Here is a 22,494-nt window from a genome sequence, read left to right as displayed (position 1 = left end):
TAAATATACATGGTTTCAGTTGTTGAAATCTATCCTGTTAGAAACAGCTACGGTATTGAGGGAAATAGAAATGTCTGTTGCATCTTTAAAAAAAATTTTTTTTTCTTTTTGTCCAGGCTGACCTTGAACACCTGGGCTTGAGTGATCCTCTGATCTCAGACTCCTGAATAGTTAGCCAGAATTTCAGCCTCTCTTGGGGTCAGACACACTACTAGTACTCCATGAGGCCTCCCACCCCTGTCCTTACAGACCTGAAACTACCAACTCAGTACCCTGAAACAATTGTTACAAAGGAGAAAAAACAGACACAGCTCAGTGGATGCGAAATTCAAAGCAGGAGAATAAGAATTCACCAAAAGGCCTTATTCTTTCCAGAAAATATTCTGGGAAACAGAATTAACTCAAAAGAGTGAAGACCATAGGAAAATACTTTCATCATGATAAAAATGACAAAAAAGCTAAAACATCCGAGCTGGGAGAACCTGTCACTGAGCCTAAGATCAGCTGGCCCAGGAGGCTTAACAAGGAAGCCATTAGGGACACCCTGCTGGGCCTAATTGTTTTAGAACATATGGTACTTATGCCACCACCCAGCTGTGAATTCACTGGCTTTTGTCAGCTTGTGTCACAAACTAAGAAGAACATAGTCACTTAACATCCCCCTTACTGGCCTTCCTTGAATTTACTACATTTCTGCCTATTATAAACCCCTGTACAATTGTAAAGTAACGGGACTAAATTAAGACTCTGCATCTCTTCCACTTGTAATTATATAAAGAAAGTAGCAAACTTTCCACAGAAAAACATATAGAAGAAACTCAGCCCTGGATATAGGATAGAAGCTCAATAAATACTTAAGTGTATCAGGCCTGCTTTCAAATGTCCTTTTCATTATACATTCATTATAGTTGCTGGGTATAGGCCAACAGTCATTTAATGCACAAAGAAAAATTTTATAAAGCTTATTGCATTTGTTAAATAAAGCTAAGTAAAAAGGTTTCATGATCAGAATGATAAACTAAAAATAAGTTTAATACAAAGAATAACTTGTCTACAGACCAAAATAAATATTTGTTGAATGAAACTGTAATGACGAATGCTGAAAATTGGAAGAAAAAAAAAACTTCCTGTACTAAAGACATAGTACATGAACCAATATATACTATACAGTTAAAAATTCTAACAATACTTTAAAAACAAAACATTTTTTATTAATAAAAATTCTTTTTTTTTTTTTTGTTAGTCGTGGGGCCTGAACTCTGGGCCTGGGCGCTGTCCTTCAGCTCTTCAGCTCAAGGCTAGTGCTCTACCACTTGAGCCACAGTGCCACTTCCAGCTTTTTCTGCTTATGTGGTGCTGAGGAATCGAACCCAGGGCCTCATGAATGCAAGGCAAACACTCTACTGCTGAACCACCTTCCCAGCCCTAATAAAAATTCTTGAAAGGTCCTCTTTGATCTTCTTAAAACCAAAGATGATACAAACTTTGAACATCAAAAGCAGCAAGGAAATTTAGTAACCTCTAAAGCACAACCAAAAAATAATACTTAATAATTAGGAGAAAATATTTTCCTAACAAGCAATTCAATGTTTTGTATGTATTTGAAGGAAGCTACAGAAGTGAACATGTCATTAATATCAGTCAGCACATTTGCATCTGGACCAGTTTTGAGAAGATTACAAACCCCGGAGCTAGAAACAGCTGTTTGGTTTCTTGAGCCACTTGCCATAGACATCACCTCACACAGTCTGCCATTCCCACGAGATTTTCACAGTAAATAGACTGGTGATAAGAGTTCACAATAACTCAAGAGACATAACAGTACTACGACTATCAATAGCTTAAGGAATAGTGGAGACAATGTCCAAGTCTTTTAAAATACTTTTGTATAGTGTAAACCGGTCCATTGTGTTCAGGAGAGAATCTTTGCCAATTCTACGGATCTAGTTTATAGGATCGGATTCCAAGGCTGTAGCTTAAAAAAAAAATACAGAGCCAATCTTATTTCAGAGACAAAAGTTAAAGATGATCCTATGACAACTAAAATGCCCAAAGGGAAAACAAAAAGATAATCTATATAATTACCCAATAAGAAAACAGCTGTTGAGCTTTAGAATTAAAAAAAAAATGAAGTCTTCGGGAGTATATTTTATCCTATATAATACAAAATTACCACAAGGATATCAATGCTAATGATATCAGTGATTCTTAAGTTTGGTGCATCTTAGATTATTCATCATTGAAGAACAATGAGAAAGTCCATAGAGATTGAAAAGTCTGACCAACAAAATAATCTTTTTTTTTGCCAGACCTTGAAGTTGTGAATCTGCATGAAGGCCAGAGCTGAGTTAGGGAACTGGAGGAAGATACTCTCTTCCTCAGGGTTCACATTTTCTACCGTCCACCCACTTACCCTAAAGGGTCATCACTATATACTCTTCAGATCACATGACCACAGAAATGGTCTTCTGTTGGTTTAAGCCCAGGTATTCCAGGAACAACTTAATGTTCCTAACTTACTTTTCCTGAGGGTAAAATGGCAAGTGGAATTTCTGCTCTAGAGGAGAGGACAACAGTTATACTGTGCTTTCTGATAGTATAGCTACTTAGCAAACCAAAAAAGAATGGTAAGAAATCAATAGTCCCGGAAGGGAGTCAAGACCAAAGACTTCCTCACTTAAGCATCTGATGACTCCCACTCTGCAGGAGGTATAAGGCAGTGTTGTCTGCCTGGTCCACTGAGATGCAGGTTGTGTGCTGCTGACCTCTTCGGTGCCAGAGGCCCAGGGCTCTCTCAACTGAACTTCAGTGAAACTTGCTATACACACCTTAGTGAAGCTTGCTGTGCACAGGGTAGAGGAGGGTCATATGTTCTGCCCCTTTGAAAGGCAACTTTTCATTGGAATAGTAGTGTACCACTTCAGGGATGCTGTCAAACACAGCGCTTGTCTGATTCAGTGTGTATTTGTTGTCTTTTGTCTGAGCCACTATGATGTGGACACATCCTTGACTAGTCCTGGAGCAAAACAAAAATCAAGGAGGAGGCATGAATGAGCGAGCAGATCCCTCCCCACTGAAAACAATCCCAGGGGATTCACAATAGGTTGACAGGTCCTCTTCCATTCCTGGAATTGTTTTACACCAATAGAAATGCATTTGGACACTTTAGCAACATTCCAGCTGAGCTCTCGGAAGTTCTGTAGCCTAAACGCATGGCATCCTTGAGTTGTTTACCCTTATTACACATGAGTCATCAGGTACAGAACCAAAAGAAAAGCCAAGTCCTTTCTATCCCCCAAATGGCAAAACGAATGTGTCTGCAGCTGCCAAAGTAGTTTATGTTCAATCTCCTTGCCATTGCTAAAAGGAAACATGTGAAGTTTCTTCCTTATTTACCCCCAGTGGAGCACAATAACACAATAACAACAACAACAACAACAACAACAATATGTTTCCTCCCTCCTCTCCCCAGCACCTATGTGGAAAAACCATTCCTGGTGTATATAATGACAACTGGCTCTGAAGGCTCATAGATTTAATCCACAAACGCCAGTTTCAGGAACACAGTAGAGCTATTCCTGGTATTGTGTATCTGGTAGCCTATCCCATTTTCTGAGCCATGTTGCCCACACTCCCATCCCCCCCTCTTTTCCCCTCCAGTCTGATTGTTTCAGCTGCAGGGGCTCAGCTTCCTCAGGAAGGAAATGCTGTTAGGGCTCTTGACAATGATCCTCCAATATAGTGCCACAGGACTCACAGAGCAGCGAGAATTTCCATGATCCACACTCCACCAGGCCTACTAGGCAAAAGTGAATTCTCTGTACAATTAGACAGAGGGAGCCATAGGCAAGTCAGCATTCCCTTCTTCACCAGAAGAAGCTGGTATCAAAGATGCCGTTGGCATTTTGACAATCAAGTGATCAGATTTATTGAAGTTCCTAGTACTAAGGAAGAAGAGTAACTGAACTAATTTTTAAGAAATGATCCCCTTTACCAGGAATGCTTTCTCTGCTGAGAATGATTTCTCTATGAGAGGCCCTCTTAAGTCAGGGAATATAAGGGAGCAGCGGACTAACGTACAATGATAAATGAAATAGGACCTTCATTTTCATATTAGATATTGGAAACTTTACCCAATACCATTCTGATCACAGTGTTTCATGTTCAAATGTATCTTATTTTCTGATGATTCACATGCCTCGGAACCACCTTCAAATTCTATGTTTTGACCAGTCATCTGCTCCTGGTAGGGAAGATTGTCACAGTGCACCCTTCCCTTAAGATCAGGCAGCACGTGAAGTTGTGGTACTTACTTCAGAGCAATGGAGTACCTGCTGTTCCCTGATTCACTGTTTCGAACGAGGTAACCAGCTTCTCTGCAGGGTTGGAGCCGACTCTCAGCCTCAGCCCGGGTAATGGTGCCATGATACCAGCTAAACAGTGGGGGGATTGAGAGAGAAGGGGAGGGCCATGAGTGTCAAATGCAAATCTGGTGTGCACTTCATTCTGTGAAGTGTTGTTTGTGATGAACCTCTGAGAGAAGCTCAGGAGCTTGGCCTAGATCCTGCTTTACATTCGGAATAGACCAAGCTTGGATTTAGGTGATCCTAGATCACAAAGCCTGTCAGTTATATGAGAATGAATCAAGAGAGCTAGAGCCATTTGAAGAGCTTTTACTCTATTTTAGAGAATGAGACTTAACCCAAGGTTCTCCAGATGCAGTACCCTTTCCCTTCCTCACAAATGCCCTGGGCTTGGAAGATGAGTATTCCTGAATAAATCCCACTCAGAGTATTCATGAACAAAATGGGTTAGGGCACCCTGTACCACACAGACCATTAATAAACTCACAAGGGCTCACACCTCCAATCCAAGCTACTCAGAACGCTGGGATCTGAGAATCAAGGTTCAGAGACAGCCCAGATGGATAAAACCATGAGACCATTATCTCCAATTAACCACCAAAAGTGGAGCTGTCTCAAGGTAGAGCTCTAGCCTTAAGCACAAAAGCTCAGGGACAAAGCCTAGGCCGAGTTCAACCCCAGAACTGGCAAAAAAAAAAAAAAAAGAAAAAAGAAAAAAAGTTCAGAGGGGGATTAAGCTTCAGGGTGAGCGGAAGACACTCACGGCTGCTTCTCCAGGGGCAGGGCTGGGTCCACCTTCTCGCCCTCGCTGTGGTCTGACAAGGTTGGCTTCAAGATCTTCTGGGTCCAGCTCTTCTGCCGGTGGTGCTGCCTTACTGTCTCCTCCCGGCCGGAAGCTCGATCAGATCCTTCAAACTGGACTGGAAAGGAGACTCCGTTTAATATCAGAGACCACGGGCAACCTATGAGACCTTCAAAGGGGAATAAAACCTCCTTGCCTGCCTTAGCTCAGGGAGGAAGAATTTTCTCCTTCAATGTGAGCTCCAAACTGCCGCAGAAAACCCTGCTCAGCTGAGCTACTGCTGTCCCTGATGTGTGATTGCACGTGGCATCCCACGTACAGCCATTTGTCCTTACGATGCCAATCAGCATAAAACAGCAACACAACACAAGAGGAAGCCACTTGGATAGCTTCAGCTCCGACTTTCAAAGAACTCCAGCTTTAGTATGATTTAGAAAAAAGAAGACTAAAAGTAGGTACATTTAGTGACTTCTTCCAAGAGTGCTCTATCATTCTCCAAAATCAAGTTGAGTGTTTATTACAAAATAATGAAAGAAAAAAAATCAACTCAGGAAGAGAAGGAAACCATGAAATAATACCTTCTAGATACCATGGTAGAGGGTAAAAAGGTAGAGAATTAGCCAGGCACCGGTGGATCACGCCTGTAAGTCTAGATTCACAGGAGGCTGAAATCTGAGGAATGCAGTTCAATGCCAGCCTGAGCAGAAAAGTCTGTGAAACTCCTGCCTCCAATTAACCACCACAAAGCTGGAAGTAGTTGTGACTCAAGTGGTAGAGCATTAGCTGTAGGCAAAAAAAGCTTAGGAACAGCACCCAGGCCCTGAGTTCAGGCCCTGAGTTCAAGGCCCAAAACTTGTGTGTGCGCGCGCGCACAAATACACACACACACACACACACACACACACACACACACACACACACACACACACACATGCACACGCACACACACACAGAGTAGAGACCCAGTGGCAGCATCTAAGACTAAAATCACACTAAAACAGACTCAAATGTTTGCTTCCAAGTATATTCATTACTTCTCATCCTTTACAATGGCTCTAGTTAATTTCAAGCCTGACTTTACTACTAAAGGGGAAAATTTTTAAATCAAAGGTAAAAGAAATAAGTAGCAGCCACATGGAAAAACTATATCCTAGAAAAAGCAGGAGAGATAAAGGGATAAACTAGCTTTAATATTTGTTGACAATTTATCAGTACTTTTCTCTGAAATTACTTAAACATACACACCAAATCTTGGCATGGTGGCTCATGCCTGTACTCCTAGCTGCTTGGGAGGCTGAGTCTGGGAATATGAGGCCAGTCTGGGGTAACAGATACACATCTTGTCCCTGCAAAAAAACAAGTCTACATATTTTTGAGGAATCCAACTCCTGTCTCAGCCTCTCTTGGTGCTGGGATTACAGACATGCATTACTATATGCCTGGCTGTGAACTGATTCCTGAAGGAAGATTTTTCTTTTTTTAAACAAAAGAAATAATGTAGTTTCAAAACTACAGGCATGGGTGGCATGCTTGTAATCCCAGCATCAGGGAAGCTGAGGCATGAGGATGAGGAGCTCAGCTCAAAGCCAGCCTGGGTTACAAAAGCGAGACCTTGTCTCAAAAAATAAAAGTCAACAAAACAAAAAGCAGAGTTGGATATCACTGCCTCATGTTTATAATCCTAGCTTCTCAGGAGGCTGAGATCTGAGGAATGAGCTTTGAAGCTAGCCTGGTAAGACAAATCTGAGAAACTCTGATCTCCAATTAACCAGCAAAAAGCCAGAAGTGAAAGTATAAACAAAACAAGAAACAAAACAAAAGAAACCAACAAGATACATAAACTAAAATCTAGTTTCATCCAGCTTTCCAACCATATTCATCTATAATCTATTTTATCTAGTTCTGATATTTTATTTTAACTATCATTATTTGACATAGTGGGATTTGAGATACTGGAGCTTCAAGGTTGCCAGGTGGGTGTTCTACCACTTGAACCACTGTCCCTCAGACCTTATTTTTGTTATTTTAAGAACTTGCAAGCTGGGGCTGGGAAGGTGGCTCAGTGGTAGAGCGCTTGCCTTGCATGCATGAGGCCCTGGGTTCGATTCATCAGCACCACATAAGCAAAAAGAAAAAAGCCAGAAGTGGTTCTGTGGCTCAAGTGGTAGAGCGCTAGCCTTGAGCTGAAGAGCTGAGGGACAGAGTTCAGGCCCCACAACTGAACCAAAAAAAAAAAAAAAAAAGAACTTGCAAGCTGGTGGCAATGGCTCATGCCTGTAATCCTAATTACTCAGGAAGCTAAAATCTGAGGATTACGGTTCAAAGCCAGACCGAGCAGAAAAGTCCCTGTGAGACTCTTATCTTCAATTAACTACTCAAAAACTGGAAGTTTTTGAGCATTAACCTCAAACACAAGGAGACTCAGGGACAGTGCCTAGGCTCTGAGTTCAAATGCCACAACCAACAGAGAAAAAAAGTATCTATTTCGAGACAGAATCTCAGTATGTAGCCCAGGCTGGCCTAGAATTGATAGGTAGCCCAGACTGGTGTGAATACCTCAACTTCTGGAATGCTGAAATTATAGGCATGAACTACCACACCTGGCTTTTGTCATTTTATAACAAAGGATTTAACAGGTTTGATGAGTAACAAAAAGTTAGAAAAAGCTGCTACCAGGGCTGCAGTTGTGGCTTAAATGACAAAGTACTGCTACTTGCCTAACAAGTAAGTGCAAGGCCTCTGAGTTCAAACCCCATTACCAGAAAAAGAAAAGCTGCTCCCAAGTTGATCCAAGTTGATAAATGCAGTGTGAGGAAAAATAAATATATAGTGATCAGATAGGTCTTTCTAAAATTCTCTGCAGGCATCTGTAAATCAGTTGCATATTGAGAAAGGAGAATAAAGGTAGCTATGTGGATAAAAATATGAAGGGTGCAACTTTACTCCTAGACTTTCAGTCAGGGCTAGATTCTTGTTTCCCTATTCCTTGAGGAAAAGAGCTGCAGTGAAGAACATAAAGAAAATGGACTTAATACAACATTCAAAATCCTTTCTTTTAGCAATTTTGAAATGAGCCTTATTGTTAGCCTAGTAACCCTTCCATGGAGTAGACCAGCAGTTACTGCTCCTATCGAATGTAACTTCTTCGTCTAACCAACCTCTCCCTTTCCCTCCTCCCTACACCTTCTTCTGCCTCTGGGGACCAGTGTTCTATTCTGGATTTCTGAGATCAGCTTTTTGAGAATGCCCAAGTGAGTGCTCCTGCTGGGATAATTGTTTGAGATGATGGATATATTAATTACCCCGATTTGATCATCACATGAGGAATCCATGAATTGAAGCATAACATTATTCCCAATATGTCTGTACACTCACTTTGTGCCAATTAAAATGACTAGTTTTGAGTGGAAGACACTCACCTGACAGTGCACGTACAATCTGCTCCCTCTTCCATTCCCATGGCTGCTCGTACTCGGCTGCAGGCCTCTCGTCATCCTCAGGTAGCCGGCTGTCTGAGGGCCAAGCCTTAGTCTCCACCAGTGAGCCCCCCTCGGCTGGCTCATAGGGAGTGTCATAGAGCTGGGGCGGCTTCCCCAGGAGGTCCTTGGAACTCCTTCTCTTGGCCAGTGTCTCTGACTTGGTGCTGCCATTATCCCCTGGTTCACAGGGGCTGTCAAGCATCTGGAGAGCCTTCACCAGGGGGTCTTTGGAACCTCTGCGCCTAATTTCTGGAAGAGACATCACACAGGTCACATAGAATGCCTCAAAAGAAGAGATGCAGGAGGCTCTTTTACCTCTGATGGGTTTGTCTGTTCAAAGGGGACAGATGAGATTGTTCCTTAATAGGCAGAACAGAAATGCTAGGGAATCTTTCCTTCTAAGTTGCCAGGGAGCTATAAAGGGATTGACTCTTAGGAGGAGGCTTAACATCTGAAGAGAGGTAGCCCCAGATGCCCTCACAGTTAGCTGGTAAGACATGGTCTCAGGGTAATCTGTTTAGCTGCCAGCTCCTGGTGTCTAAGTTCACTTCCAGTTTTTACATCTGTTAGAAACCTAGATCAAAGTATGTTACTAAAAAACCAGTGGAATATTTATGATAGAGCACTGCCCTAAATATACTTGGGAAGCTGTTATGTGCATGAGAATTCTTGACTTAGTCTCAGTATACTGGGAAGCCAGGTAACATTCATAAATACTTTTCCAGGGCAGTAAGGGCAAGGTCAATTCAAGCAAAAGGTCTTATGGAGAAACAACTATGCTACAGCTACCACTGTAACTTTCACAACCACTCTGAGATAGATATTATGATTTCCTCAATCCTAAAGAAGAGAAAACTAAGCACAAAGAGGTTACAGGAATGGTCTGAACCAGGAAGTGGCAGCGTCTAGAGTCAAAAGCAGGAAGTTGGAGGCTACAAGTCATACTCTGAGCCACTACATTTGGATTGGTTCCAAGTGGAAGAGAAATGGAAGAGGGTTGACTTTGCTAGAGAAGGTCATTTCCAGTGGAGGAAGCTGACGAGTGAAGATATGGAGATGGGAAATGTAAAGGGCTTGTTTCCATATAGAGGAGTTGAGAGAAAAGTGTAAAGGGCAGAAGACCAGAGAATAAAAATGTAGTGGAAAAAGCAGCAGAAAAAAGTAGGAGAGCCAGGAAAAATGTAGATGTTTTAAAAAGGAAAAAAAACAAAACAAAACAACAATGTTTGGATTGCACCATATGCAATGCAAAACCATTAAGCCTTTTTTTTTTGTCGGTCGTGGGGCTTGAACTCTGGGCTTGAGCGCTGTCCCTGCACTCTTCAGCTCAAGGCAAGCACTCAACGTACCACTGGAGCTGCAGCACCACTTCTGGTTTTCTAGTGGTTAACTGGAGATAAGAGTCTCACGGACTTTTCTGTCCGGGCTGGCTTTGAACTGTGATCCTCAGATCCCAGCCTCCTCAGTAGCTAGGATTACAGGTATGAGCCACCAGCGCCTGTCTCATTAAGCCTTTAAAAAAAAAAACAAAAAACAGGGAATAACAATTATATTTGTGGTTCACTGGAAGACAACTTGAACTACAGTGTATAGAATAAACCAAGAAAGTATGAAGTACAGAAATATGTGGGAAAATCCTTAGATAAACCAATTCCCTGTTAATAGCCAGCCACAGTGGACTAGAACAGGTAAGTGTCTAGGATTGACTGACCAATCTGGGGTTCAGAGCCCATGCCAGGATGAGTTGGAGATAACTATGGTGTGGGTAACCTTAACTGGCAATATAAGCAACAGAATCATCATGCTTGTGGCTCTTCTAAATGCCTACCAGGGAGCCTTCAATCCACCCTCTACCTGGCCAACATTTCCTTCTAAAGTATAAATAGCCCTGTATGACATAAGAGGCCTTCTCCGGTTAGACCATTTTTCTCTCTCTCCAATTTCTTCTCAATCTCTCACTCCTGTAAATCTTTTTGCTCTAATGAACTTCTGAAGTTCCTACACTGTCTTATGTCTACAGTGACTGGTAATCTTCTATCCTCTGAAGTCTAACTCTGCATTCCTCCTCTGTGCCCACCTTCCTCTCCAATGGCCCACAGAGCTGATCAGGTACTATGGCGATGCCCACAACCCTCACCTTGTACTTTTCCCAGTGTGACAGACCTAGGTCTCCAGTGTGGTGGAGAAGGCCAGGAATAAGACCATCATCCATGTTTATGTTGGTAGGATGCACAGTTAAGTAATGATTGGATGAATAGATGAATGGGCGAGTACTACACCTTCTCCAGGCAGGCAACAATGTGGATCTGCAGGTCTATGCCAAAGACATTCTCACAATGCATCATTATTAATCCAGTGGAAATAAAAGCAAGCGCTGGAGAAAGAAGGGCAGACAGGGAAGGAAGGCGATCAGAGGCAGAACCTGGGATTCTAGTGAAGGGTGACAGGAAGAAGCAGAGCCAGCAAAGAAGGCTGAAAACATTGATATAAGCAGGAAGAGGGTCAAAAGACCCCAGGACTGAATGAACAAAGGGTGAAAGGATTTTCTCCTTGCAATTTAAAAACGAGCATATCATGGATACTCTTTGGAGGAGAATCATTGACTCATTATGACTTCTACAACAAGGAAAAGGACAACAGATTAGAGGGTTATTCCAATCGGGACACTAACTCAAAGGGTAAACTATTTCTAGGGCAAGGTTACAATTCTACAGGATTAGGGTCCTTGTCAGCAGCTGCTCCTGAATTCCAGGCTCATTGCAATCACTTGGGTGGGTCTCATCATCAGAGACCTTGCTATCAGAGGGTTGGGATTCAGCCTGAGAGTCAAGGGTAAAAATTCCCCTATGTGATCCTAAGGAACAGCTAAGTTTGAAGATCCATACCTCTGGGTCCCATGTCCCCACCTTACTTCCTTCTGATCTCTGGGAATTTTTATCTCCTGTCTAGCTCCATCCCCAGGAGAAGGGAAATACCTGCCTCTAAAATCTCTACATCATAACAAGATGCCATGAATGAATGCTGGCAGGATGAACTCTCACCGCAGGCCAGGCCAGGCCAAGCCCAGGTTGTAGGAGCTCAGAGCTGCACCTCCGGTCCAGTCTGTTGACTTTGAATTTTATGTCTTTTCTTCTCCATTACCTATTTTAGATGGAGCCATGGAAAACGAGAAACAACATGCTCTGTTTTTGGTTCAATTGAGATAAGGCTGGCATTTTAAAAAAAAAAAAAAAACCTTTTCTAAAGAATTAAGAAAAAGGAAGTGGAACACAAAAGAAATTCAAAAGATGAATTTAGAAATTTTTTTTGGTAGGTTGTGGGGACTGAACTATGGGCCTGGGTGCTGTCCCTGAGCTCTTCTTCAGCTCAAGGTGGGCACTCTACCACTACAGCTACGGAGTCACTTCTGGTTTTCTGGTTAATTGGAGATAAGATTTTCACGGATGTTCCTGCCTGGGTTGGCTTTGAACCAGGATCCTCAGATCTCAGCCTCCTGCGTAGCTAGGATTACAGGCGTGAGCCACTGGCACTCAGCTGAATTTAGAATTTTTAGGTTTCTAATCACTCATCAGAATTTGTTAACCCTCAGTTTAGACCATCTGGCATAGGCTAGGGAAAAGTCTTCCCTGAGATCCTGATTTCAATTCTTTCCACTTAAACTAAAAGGAGAAACCAAAAAGAGAAAGTTGATTTCAACTTTTAGAGTTATGCTCACAAGGAAATCTCAATAATTTTGCATTCAAATGGGGGTACAGAGATTAGAGTTCTAATTCCATGGGCTTGAATTTTCCCATTTGCAATGAGATCCTAGCAGTCTTTATTTCAGATGGTCTATGAGCATTCAGGGTCTGGGAGATACATTGAGAAGCATGTAGCAAGGAATTCCTTCTTGCATGGTCTTGGAATTGGACAGTATCTGCAAAGTAGTGTTATCTCTCGAAATAATGTTTAATTAGGGGGAAAGGAGTTTGAACACCTCCCCCTTTCAAGGAGAGTAACCTTCTAGTCCATTCCAACACCTGGCTGCCCCCAACCTGAGGTGCCATAGAAACAGAAACAATCATGAGGCTGCAAGCCGACCCTTCCTGCTGGGAGAATAGACCCTGACGTGCAGAGCTGGCTCAGAGAGGAAACGAGCCTGAGAAGGAGGAAATGGCAAGAGGAAGCTACACCCTGGCTGCCGATAGAGGCCATTTACTGAGACAGACAGCAGAGGACAGAGGACGGGCAGCAGATAAACACTGGTTTGCAGCCCAGCTGAAGCCAGAGCTGCCTAGCACCAATTAACATGGCAACTGGTGGCTGTGAAGCCTAACAGGATGGAAAATTTCCCTTCTACTCCCCTGTTCTCATTACACATAATTATGGCATTTGCTTTTAAACGCATGGCAGAAGACTAGGACTTTCTTTTACTACATTAATTGTAGTTAGCAATTAGTTTCACTCTGTATTGTCTAGATATTCTTTAAGAATGGAACTGTCTTTGAGGTGTCTAAATAATGACTCTATATGTTGAATATGTATGGTAGAGATATGTTTTATCTAGCATTTCACCAAGCTCAGAACACACTGATGGGTGTTATCCCCTTTGAACAGGTGAATGATTTACTTAATTATCCAATTAATTATTCAGACTCCAGAGTCTAGGCTTTCTCTACCATACCTTACTTGATAGCATCATTCTGAAAACCATTTCATACAAAATGTTAATTACAATTTAAAAAATGTATTTTCTCCCTAATTCCTTTCTTGTTTCCAAAACATTAAACACAGGACCTTATAAGGCATTTTCTTGTTGGAATCAGAAATAGGGCTGTTAGACAAAGTGTTTCCTCACATCTTTTATCAGCACTCAAGCTGCTGATTTTAAATTATTTTAGTATTTTCTTACCAAATAAATAGAAATATCTGAACAAAAGCAGGTAGAGGTCAGAAAAACTGAAATTTAGCAAGGAATGTGGGGACAAATAAACACTAAAGACTGGGTTGCAGCTCAGAGGCTGTGCAAGTCATATCAGGCTCTGAACTCTGAGCTCCATCCCCAGCACCCAGGAAGGGGTAAGTCTTTGTGAGGTTTTTTTTTTTCCTGTCTGTAATAGCTTCTTCAATAAAGATCTAAATATTGAAGTTTTCATTTGAATTTGAGTGGCAAACAAATTAACAAAATCATCTGGAGGCAAAAATAAAATTTTATAACCATCGGTCTGGAGTTCAATAGTCAAAAACCAAAGGTTGATGAGTAACTGTAATTTTGTCAAGTTCTTTCACCTTTCTAAATCTAGGTTTCAACTGTGTATAATACTGGCTTCACAAGGTTATTGTAGGATTTGGAAAGTGTGGTGGAGAATTCTCTGGCTAATTGTTGGCTGTCTTACAGGTTTTTGTTTGTTTGTTTGGTGAGACAGGATTGTAGCTCAGGATCCCTTGTTTCTTGAGATCCTCTTGTTTCAGTTCCCTGAATGCTGGGGCTATAGGTATGCATTATCACATCTGGTTTGTCTTAAAGGGCTTCTAAACTGCATCCAAGACAGTGCCATTTATGGTGACTAAAACTCATAGTGTTAAATCATGCAAAATATTTTTGTGAATTACTGAGCGAAAATGTTCCTGCTAATTTAGCAGAAAAAAAAACAAATTTATGCTAATATTGTCCGTATCTTTCAATGAATAATCCTTTGGATAAATCCCAGTGAGAATCTATCCATAAATTCTTAACTTTTGAAAATTAACAGCAAAGCCTTTTGGGGAATAACCCAGGTATCCTGGGTCGCCAGTTATTTGTTCACAGGAAAGCCATAAGCTTGTCTTAGCTTCTGTTTATTCTTTTGTTCCTTGATAGTGATTCTTGATGTCTACTTCATGGCACCAATCATACTTTTCTTTGCTGGTATTAGGTCTGTTTTGAGGTCCAAGGTAAGGCTCACATGGATCATATTTTCCTGTGTTTAAATCTAAAGCAAGAACAGGGCCTAGTCATGGCAACTAAATGCTAATAAATATATGTTGGATATTAGAGAGTAACATCATGGACAGTACCCTATATATTCAATGTACCCAGGATATTGTCAAAACTAGACATGTGATCCAGATTTCACTGGTGGGAAAATGTAATACAGAGGTTGACAATACAGAGTTAACTACTTCACAATTAAATCATGGTTATTAGCATCCTCTTCATATGCTATAGAAATGCCTAGACTGAAATTGACTATTTCTTAACAAACATGGGAAATTTTTGATGCCAGAGTTGGGGTTTAGTAGAAGAATACTTGTCTAGCACATACGAAGAACTGGTTTCAACTCCAGCATCACCAGACAGACACACAGACCACAAAAGAGGAATATTTTGGCTTAACACCAAGCATAGAAGGAGCAAACTGAATTAAAAAAAGTAAAAGACTGCTGGGTGCTGGTGGTTCATGCCTATAATCCTAGCTACTCAGAAGGCTGAAATCTGAGGATTGCAGTCTGAAGGCAGTTGGGGCAGGAAAGTCTATGAGACTCTCATCTCCAATTAACCACCAAAAAGCAGGAAGTGAAGCTGTGGCTCAGGTGATAGAGAGCTTGCCACGAGTGAAAAGGCTCAGGGTTCAAGCCCCAGGACTGGCACGAACACACACGCAGGCAGGTGGGCGGGCATGTGCGTGCATGTGTGTGTGTGTGCGCGCACATGCACACAGAAAACTCAAAACGATAAAAGGTTGGGCTGGGAATGTGGCTTAATGGTAGAGTGCTTGCCTAGCATGCATGAAGCTCTGGATTCAATTCCTCAGTACCACATACACAGAAAAAGCTGGAAGTGGCATTATGGCTCAAGTTGTAGAGTGCTAGCCTTGAGCAAAAAGCAGCTCAGGGACAGTGCCCAGGCCTTGAGTTCAAGCCGCAGGACTGGCAAAAACAACAGCAACAGCAGCAACAACAACAACCAAACAACAATAGTAAAAGGTTAAAAAAAAGTAGTGGCTGGGAATATGGTGAGTGGTAAAGTGTTTGCCTAGCATGCATGAAGCCCTGGGTTCAATTCCTTAGTATGACATACACAGAAAAAGCTGGAAGTGGTACTGCAGCTCAAGTGACTGAGTGCTAACCTTGAGCAAAAGAAGCTCAGAGGTCAAGCCCCGGGACTGGCAAAAAAAAAAAAAAAAGTAGCAAATCTTTTATTTCCATCTTCCAATAAACTCACTTCCTGTTATTCTGTCCAGCCTGGACTGTAACATGGAGTAGACTAAGAAGTATATCCTCTCTGTTGATTGAGAAGGTAACATATATTTTAAATGAGGAAACCTTAAGATTCATTAATATGATTCTTTAAGACTAAAGTACTTAATATACAATTAAAAAAGAACAAAGTACTTTATATTTAGATTACTAATTTAGAAAGTTAATAATTTAGACTTTTGATAAGTTTGAAGTTATTTCACAATTTCATGTGCCAATTTTATATTCCTAATTGAATTTATTTACAATTTAAAATAGAACTAGGAACTTAATACTCAAAAATGTTAGCTATTATATTCGTTTTATGTGGTACAATTTGACTTTTTTCCCCCCGCAAGATAGGGTCTCACTGTACAGTCCAGGTTGCTCTTGAACTCTTGGTCCTCTTGCCCAGCTTTCTGAATGCTGGGATTATAGCTAGGTGCTACCATGCTAGGTCAAATGTTAACTTTTTTTTTTTTTGGGTCCGGTCATGAGGCCTGAACTCTGGGCCTGGGCGCTGTCCCTCAGCGATTCAGCTCTAGCGCTCTAACACTTGACCCACAACGCCATTTCCAGCTTTTTTCTTTTTGCTTATGTGGTGCTGAGGAATGGAACCCAGGGCCTCATGCATGCAAGGCAAGCACTCTACCACTGAGCCACCTTCCCAGCGCAAATGTTAACTTTTGAATATATTATTCTCAGTGAGGCTGACTAGAGTAATGCCTAGTTATGGATTGGGTTTACCTGTTTTTGCATGCATTTCAAGTGTATACTGAAGGCCAGGTGGCATTGGGGCCAGGCCACTCAATTTGGTCTGGTAATTCTGAATTTTAATGCCTCTCTGTCTCTTAGAGTGTTATGAACGTAGATGGGTCCAAAGCTTTCTCATCCTGTAACAAGGGGACAAAATTGCAATCTCCTGGCTAAGGCACTTTAAGGGATTAACTTTATAAAAAACTGTATTCATTATTTAAAAACAGCATTATTTTCTATTATCAGTGTGGTCCTCCAAATAAACAGCTGGCATAGTGTAGATAAACTACCAATATCGTTAAAGAGGAAAATGAAAACCAAGGGATGGGGGAAGGTGAACTAAAATTTATTATTTTTTCCCTATACCCTCCCCCACCCCACTTGAAAAATACTTTCCCTCATTGCTAGGGATATACAGCATTAGAGTGTTAGAGTGCTTGCTTAGCATGCTCAAGGTCCTGGTTCGATGATCCAGTACCAAGTGGGGGAAAGGTGGGGGTGAGAGAAGAAAATCCTTTCCTCAGTTGTAGGTAAAAGTAAATCCTTTCCCCAATTCCTTTTAAAACAGCCTCTGATTTTTTTTTTTTAACTCTGACTAAGTTCATTTTCACTTCCTTTCATTCACAGATTTCATTAAGGGTCACAGTCCAGTGACCTGCAGGGTCATAGCCTAGCTGTGGTACACCTTCCCTAGAGCCATGCCTTATCTCGGTGAGCAGAGAAGCAGGAAACAGAGCCGAGTTTTCCTGTTGCCACTCAGTGTTCATTCTGAGTCCTGTCTTGGCCCTTTCAGGGTGCTGCTGCTACCCCAATGCTTACCTTCTGGGTCTAGTTTAGAGAGCTGGAACTTGACAGCTTTTCATTCTGTTTAACAACGAAGTCTTAATATATGGCCTGTTAGTCCTTTCCCAGGCATGAAAACTACCATAGTGGAGCAAGGCTCCCTTGAGCTGGCATTCAGAAACTACAGTTGTCTGGGTTGGAGACTTAGCTCAGTGGAAAAGCATTTGCCTAGCAAGTGCAAGGCCGTGAGTTTGGTCCTTAGCTCTGAAACAGCAACAACAAAAAACAAAAACCCTACAGTTCTCATTGTGCATTGAGGGATGTTTAAGGAAAATAGGTGAAAATCTACCTTAAAATCCCCAAATAAACCGAGTGTGGTAGCACATGCGTGCAATCTCAGCATTTAGGAGGTTGAAGCATGAGGATTCAGAGTTTGAGGCCAGCCTTGCCTACATAGTGAGATACCATTTCAACAAAACCCAACAAAACAACCCCCTACACACACCAAAACAACAAAATTCCCAAATAAATCTAAATAACTAGTTTTATTATTCTAAGTATCATTTACACTAACTTTAAGAGAACTATGAATAAAATGGAAAAGTTTGACACCAATAATTACAGGGGGAATTTATAGCTCATAAATTAGAATTTCTCTGCTTTGAGATGTTATGAGATTAGAGTTTGGTTTTAGACAATTTGCTTGGATAGGTGACTCATGACATGATTGTAATTATTACATACTTTTAAATTAAATGTTTTGCTTCAATGTTGTAGAACTTGATAAAAGTCTGTAAAGAGAATCCTCTCACCTTTGCTACTTTTTACAACTTAAAATCTCTTTCAGCTAAACATTCTTTACATATGTATTTGTCTCCTGATACTAGTTCTTTATTCCCATTATGGATGCCAGAGCTTTTGAATATGGCAAATAAATAGATATAAACAATCCTAAACCAAGACTAGACTGGAAGTATGGCTCAGTGGGGGTCTGCCTGCCTAGTAAGTACAAAGCCTTGAGTTCAAACCGTAGTACAGGGATGAAAAACAAAACAGCACAACTCCAAAGACCATATTCTGACCACATGTGCAAACTCACAAGTGTCATCTTACGTAGAATGAGAAAACTTAAAAAAAACAACAACCCCAAACCAACTCTGCGAATTCTAAGTAAACTATTTTAAAAAAGCTTGTCAATTCTGAGTGATACTAAATTATAAAAGTTAAGACAGTGAAACTTTAAATTGCTCTATTTCTTTCAGAATATGTTCTGATCACTATTTTACAGTTCTCTAACAGAGAAAGTTAGACGGACAGATAAACTGCTATTAATCAGAACCCAGTTACAAACCTGTTATCATCTGCTGCGCATCATAGGGTTCCATGTAGCCATCGTTCTCACCTACTCTCTCTGCGTCCCTTTGACCCTTTGTTCGTTTGGCATCGTAAGGGTCAGCATAGTCTTCTAAAATGATGACCTGTTGGAGAATGAGGGGACAGTTGCTAAGGATTCCTATATACCAAAAATGCAATGGTATCAAAGTGGTTACTGAAATCTGCAAATCTGGAGTCAAAATCATCAGTTCCAGAAAGCATTTGCACTTGATCATGTATTTCAGTTGGACAAATAGCTTTTTTTTGGGGGGGGGGGTAGTATAATTGACTTGCACTTTTCTTTCCACATGCAACAAAGCATTTGTGGTTGGGGGAGGGTAGAGGGCAACAGAAGGTGTCTGTGGCTTTAGTGCATAAAAAGATAAACTTGTCTAGCTATTGCTCTGGGCATTTTAAGCTGTAATTAGCTGAGCAATACAGTCACAGTGAATTAGTCAATCGCCTTTTAACACTGGATAAGTGGTATGAGGGAGTCAAAGTGGTCTGAAGACCTGCTTCCTGTCCTCAAGGAATTCATAACAACTTCAAAGAGAATGCCTTCATAAAATGAAATAGGTCAATACTGAATAATATAGGAGTTTTAGGTTCAGCAATTCACGGGTAAACCTATTCTCTCTAGGCTGCCAATCAGATAGTTTTGATGAGATTTATAGCTGAGGAAAGCTATCTTCCCCCAAACAGAGGAAAGTGACCCAAAAGTGCTGTGTATGCAATAGTTGCTCTTGGTGAGCAGGTGACAACATCAAAGATAAAGAACCTTTCTTAGGTCTTTCAGAGCGATGTTCCATAGTCTCTTACAGAACCTTCTCAAAAGACTCCTGGAAAAGTACTATGGTTGCTTGGAAGAATTTGGACAGAATTGGTGAGAGTCTTTTACCTTGGAGGAAATGGCTTAAGAAACCTCAGATACCCAAAAGTGACACCTATGAAAATAACCAGGCCGCCACTGCAGAGGATTGATTACCCAACTCAGGCCATCCCTTCTCCTTCACTGGCACCACGTATACTGCAGTTGCATGGCCCAGCAACGAATACAGGGCATGATACTCAGTCCTTGATGATTTAACTGTCAAGTGTACCACTGAGTAATGTATGAACAGGGTCCATGTCCATCCTGTCTTCCCACGGCTCTCTGCTCAGAGCTGGCATAGGGTAGGCATCCTCTAAATATTGTGGACACGAGTGGAATGAATACATGCCAATACATATCATATGATATATGTTAAAGGCTCCTGACCAAATAGGCAGCGAGTCTGAAGCCTGGCAAGAGAAAATTAAAATCGCCATAATAGGAAGTGATTACCTACACTGACCAAGTCTGAATCGCAGTTTGAACTCTTCCTTCTCTTTCACATCAAGCTAACTCATCTCCACAGAATGGAGAGCCCCCATAAATCCACATTCTTTTTCTTACATTCCCACATTGGACAACACCCAGAAAACCTCCAGTGACTAAGAAGCAGGAAACACCTTCTTCTCTCCTGATCTGTAATTTCCTTAAGGCATTTCCTTGTCTTAGCCTGTGTCTACACCCGCCCCCCCCCCCCCCCATCCCTCGGTGCTCCATGCCCCTTATCTTATATGGTTATATACAACAAATGTCCACAGAATGAATGGAAGGGCTGTCATCTTGCAGAATTGTTGAAACTCAAACTCTGAGAAGCCCTCTCCTTTTTTCTTCTTCTGTGATTAATTAGAGATAAAAGAGCCTTAAGGATTTTTTTTTTTTTTGCCTTATCTGGCTTCCACCAGAGATCCTCAGATCTCAATAGTTAGGATTGCAGGCATGAGCCACCAGCTTTCAAGAGGCCCTTTACTAGGGTGGAATTGTAAGGAAGGCTGGTACTTCACACCAGCAGAGAAACAGGTGGTCAACCCATTTTCACACTGTGAAATCCACACATTTTCCAGTTCACTGTTACTTGTGTTGAAGAAAGTTACAAGCCACACACAAGTATAACTTTCTGGATATCAGAATTAAAATAAACCACACTTATAAAGGGGTCAAATAGAACAAAACCGATCTCTTATTTGATTATGCTTGTGGACTGCTAACAAAACTAAATACATTTAAATTGTACATTCGTGAAATGTTCCCCAATCCCAGAGAATTTTTCAAGAAAACTAAGTGATTCTATTTTTCCTGTCTGTGCTGAACCTTAGGGCCTGGGTGCTGTCCCTTAGCCCTTTTGCTCAAGGCTAGTACTCTATCTCTGGGGTCACATCTCCATTTCCAGATTTTTGATGGCCAATTGGAGATAAGACAGACTCTCTTGGGTTCTTCCTGCCTGGCTGCTTCGAACCACGATCCTCTGATCTCAGCCTCTTGAGTAGCTAGGATGAGAAGCATTGGGTCATCGGAGCCTGGCATAAGTGATCATTTAAGCAGCAGATGATGAATGGTAGATGGAAAAGGACCTTAGTAACTAGGGTTCGTCTTCTCTTAGATATAAAGCAGCTTAGAGTTCAGCAGGCTCACGTCCCCTGTACTGACAGTTGGTCCAAGGAAGGCCATATTCTTACCGCATCTTGCTGCTTGAGAATCTTGCTCTTGTCCAGCTCAGGGCCCAGGGAGGAAGGAGAAGACGACGCGGAAGATGAGGAGCTGCTGCTGCTACTGCTGCTGCTGCTGCTGCTACTGCTGCTGTTAGGGTAGTTGTTCTTCCCATTCTTCTCCTGTGTGTCCACCTTGATGAGCCTGTTGATGTAGGTGCTGCAGCCCGAGCTCTTGGCCGCACCCCGATGGGGCTCATCCTCGGTAGCCCGGGAGTTCTTGCGACCCTTGCCCGCCGCGGCTTGAATCAGACCCTGCAGACTGTCCCGGGACAGCCGGCTGTCCTTAGGGGGGCCGCTGGTGGCCTTGCCGCCCCCTAGTTCGGCCGCCGAGTTCTTGCGACTCTTTCCCAGGGTGGGCCCCGCGCCCCCTGCTTCCGAGTTCTTTCGCGGTTTGCCGCCGCCCGCGGCCCCGGGCTTGGCCCTCTCGGACACGGTCTTCAGGTTCAGGGGGAACTCCTTGAACCACTTGGCTGCCATGACGGGGGCCGGGCCGAGGCGACCCAGGAGCGTCGAGGTCGCCGAGCAGGCGAGCGAGGAGGCCCAGCCCAGACACGGAGAGGCGGCGGCAGGGGTCGGGGGCCGCTGCATTCCCCGGGGCTAGGGCGCTGGAGGCCGCGGCGAAGCCCCGGGCCGGCCGTCGCTCACGCCCCGCAGGGTGGAGCCCCTGCAGCCTGGGGACTCGGGAGGGACCTGGGGCGCCCAGCTGGCGGGCGCGGGCCGCCGCTCCGGACGCGGACGGCGACAGGCACGACGCGCGCGCGGGCCCCGCCCGGCCTCGTCTTCAGCGCAGGCACTGCTGGGGGGGCGGCGGGGACACCGCGGCTCTCCGGAGGCACCGGGGGGCTTCCCCGCTGTTTCCTCCCGGGATGGGAGAGGCCGAGCCCACGGAAACCCCCCGGCAGCCCTGCCCACACTTCCAGGGAGCAGAGAGGACCTCGGCGTCAGGACCGTCCCCGGCGCCGCGACGGACGGTAGACGGTCGGCAGACGGCGGGCGAGCCGCCCACCGCCCTGCGCCCCTCCCCTCCGCAGCGGGCGCGTCCCAGCCCCGCACCTCCCGCCCAGATCCCGGGGCCTCGGGAAGGGCGGTGGGCGTGGGTGTGAGAGGGCGGGGTGTGCTGGGGAGAAGCTGGCGGCGGCCACGCGTGCCGGCGATCGGCCGC

General features: G+C 43.1%; 2 protein-coding genes across 2 annotated transcripts in view; one reads left to right on the top strand and one right to left on the bottom strand.

The window, feature by feature from the left end:
• The window catches only part of Tdrd10 (tudor domain containing 10), a 61,403-nt gene that overhangs the window by 8,163 nt on the left and 30,746 nt on the right, over positions 1-22,494 (top strand). The gene's annotated exons all lie outside the window — the stretch shown is intronic.
• She (Src homology 2 domain containing E) lies at positions 1,384-21,966 on the bottom strand. Its single transcript, XM_042681356.1, has 7 exons — positions 21,300-21,966; positions 18,733-18,859; positions 8,586-8,894; positions 5,128-5,284; positions 4,314-4,433; positions 2,829-3,016; positions 1,384-1,975 (listed from the first exon to the last, which is right to left on the bottom strand). Exons 1-6 carry the CDS (start codon positions 21,918-21,920, stop codon positions 2,830-2,832), a joined length of 1,521 nt encoding a protein of 506 aa, XP_042537290.1. The 5' UTR covers positions 21,921-21,966; the 3' UTR covers positions 1,384-1,975; position 2,829.

Source organism: Dipodomys spectabilis, unplaced genomic scaffold (assembly GCF_019054845.1).
Source record: "Dipodomys spectabilis isolate Male_0828 unplaced genomic scaffold, ASM1905484v1 ptg000069l, whole genome shotgun sequence".
Lineage (NCBI taxonomy): Eukaryota > Metazoa > Chordata > Mammalia > Rodentia > Heteromyidae > Dipodomys > Dipodomys spectabilis.
The sequence above is the reverse complement of the archived record's forward strand: the minus strand, read 5'-3'. Positions and strand labels throughout refer to the sequence as shown.

Coding starts and splice junctions, on each gene's coding strand:
- She (XM_042681356.1), bottom strand. CDS start 21,920: ATGCAGCGGCCCCCGACCCCTGCCGCCGCCTCTCCGTGTCTGGGCTGG. Junction 18,860..21,299: donor TTCTCAAGCAGCAAGATGCG/GTAAGAATATGG, acceptor ATTCTCCAACAG/GTCATCATTTTAGAAGACTA. Junction 3,017..4,313: donor AGGTACTCCATTGCTCTGAA/GTAAGTACCACA, acceptor GTTTTGCTCCAG/GACTAGTCAAGGATGTGTCC.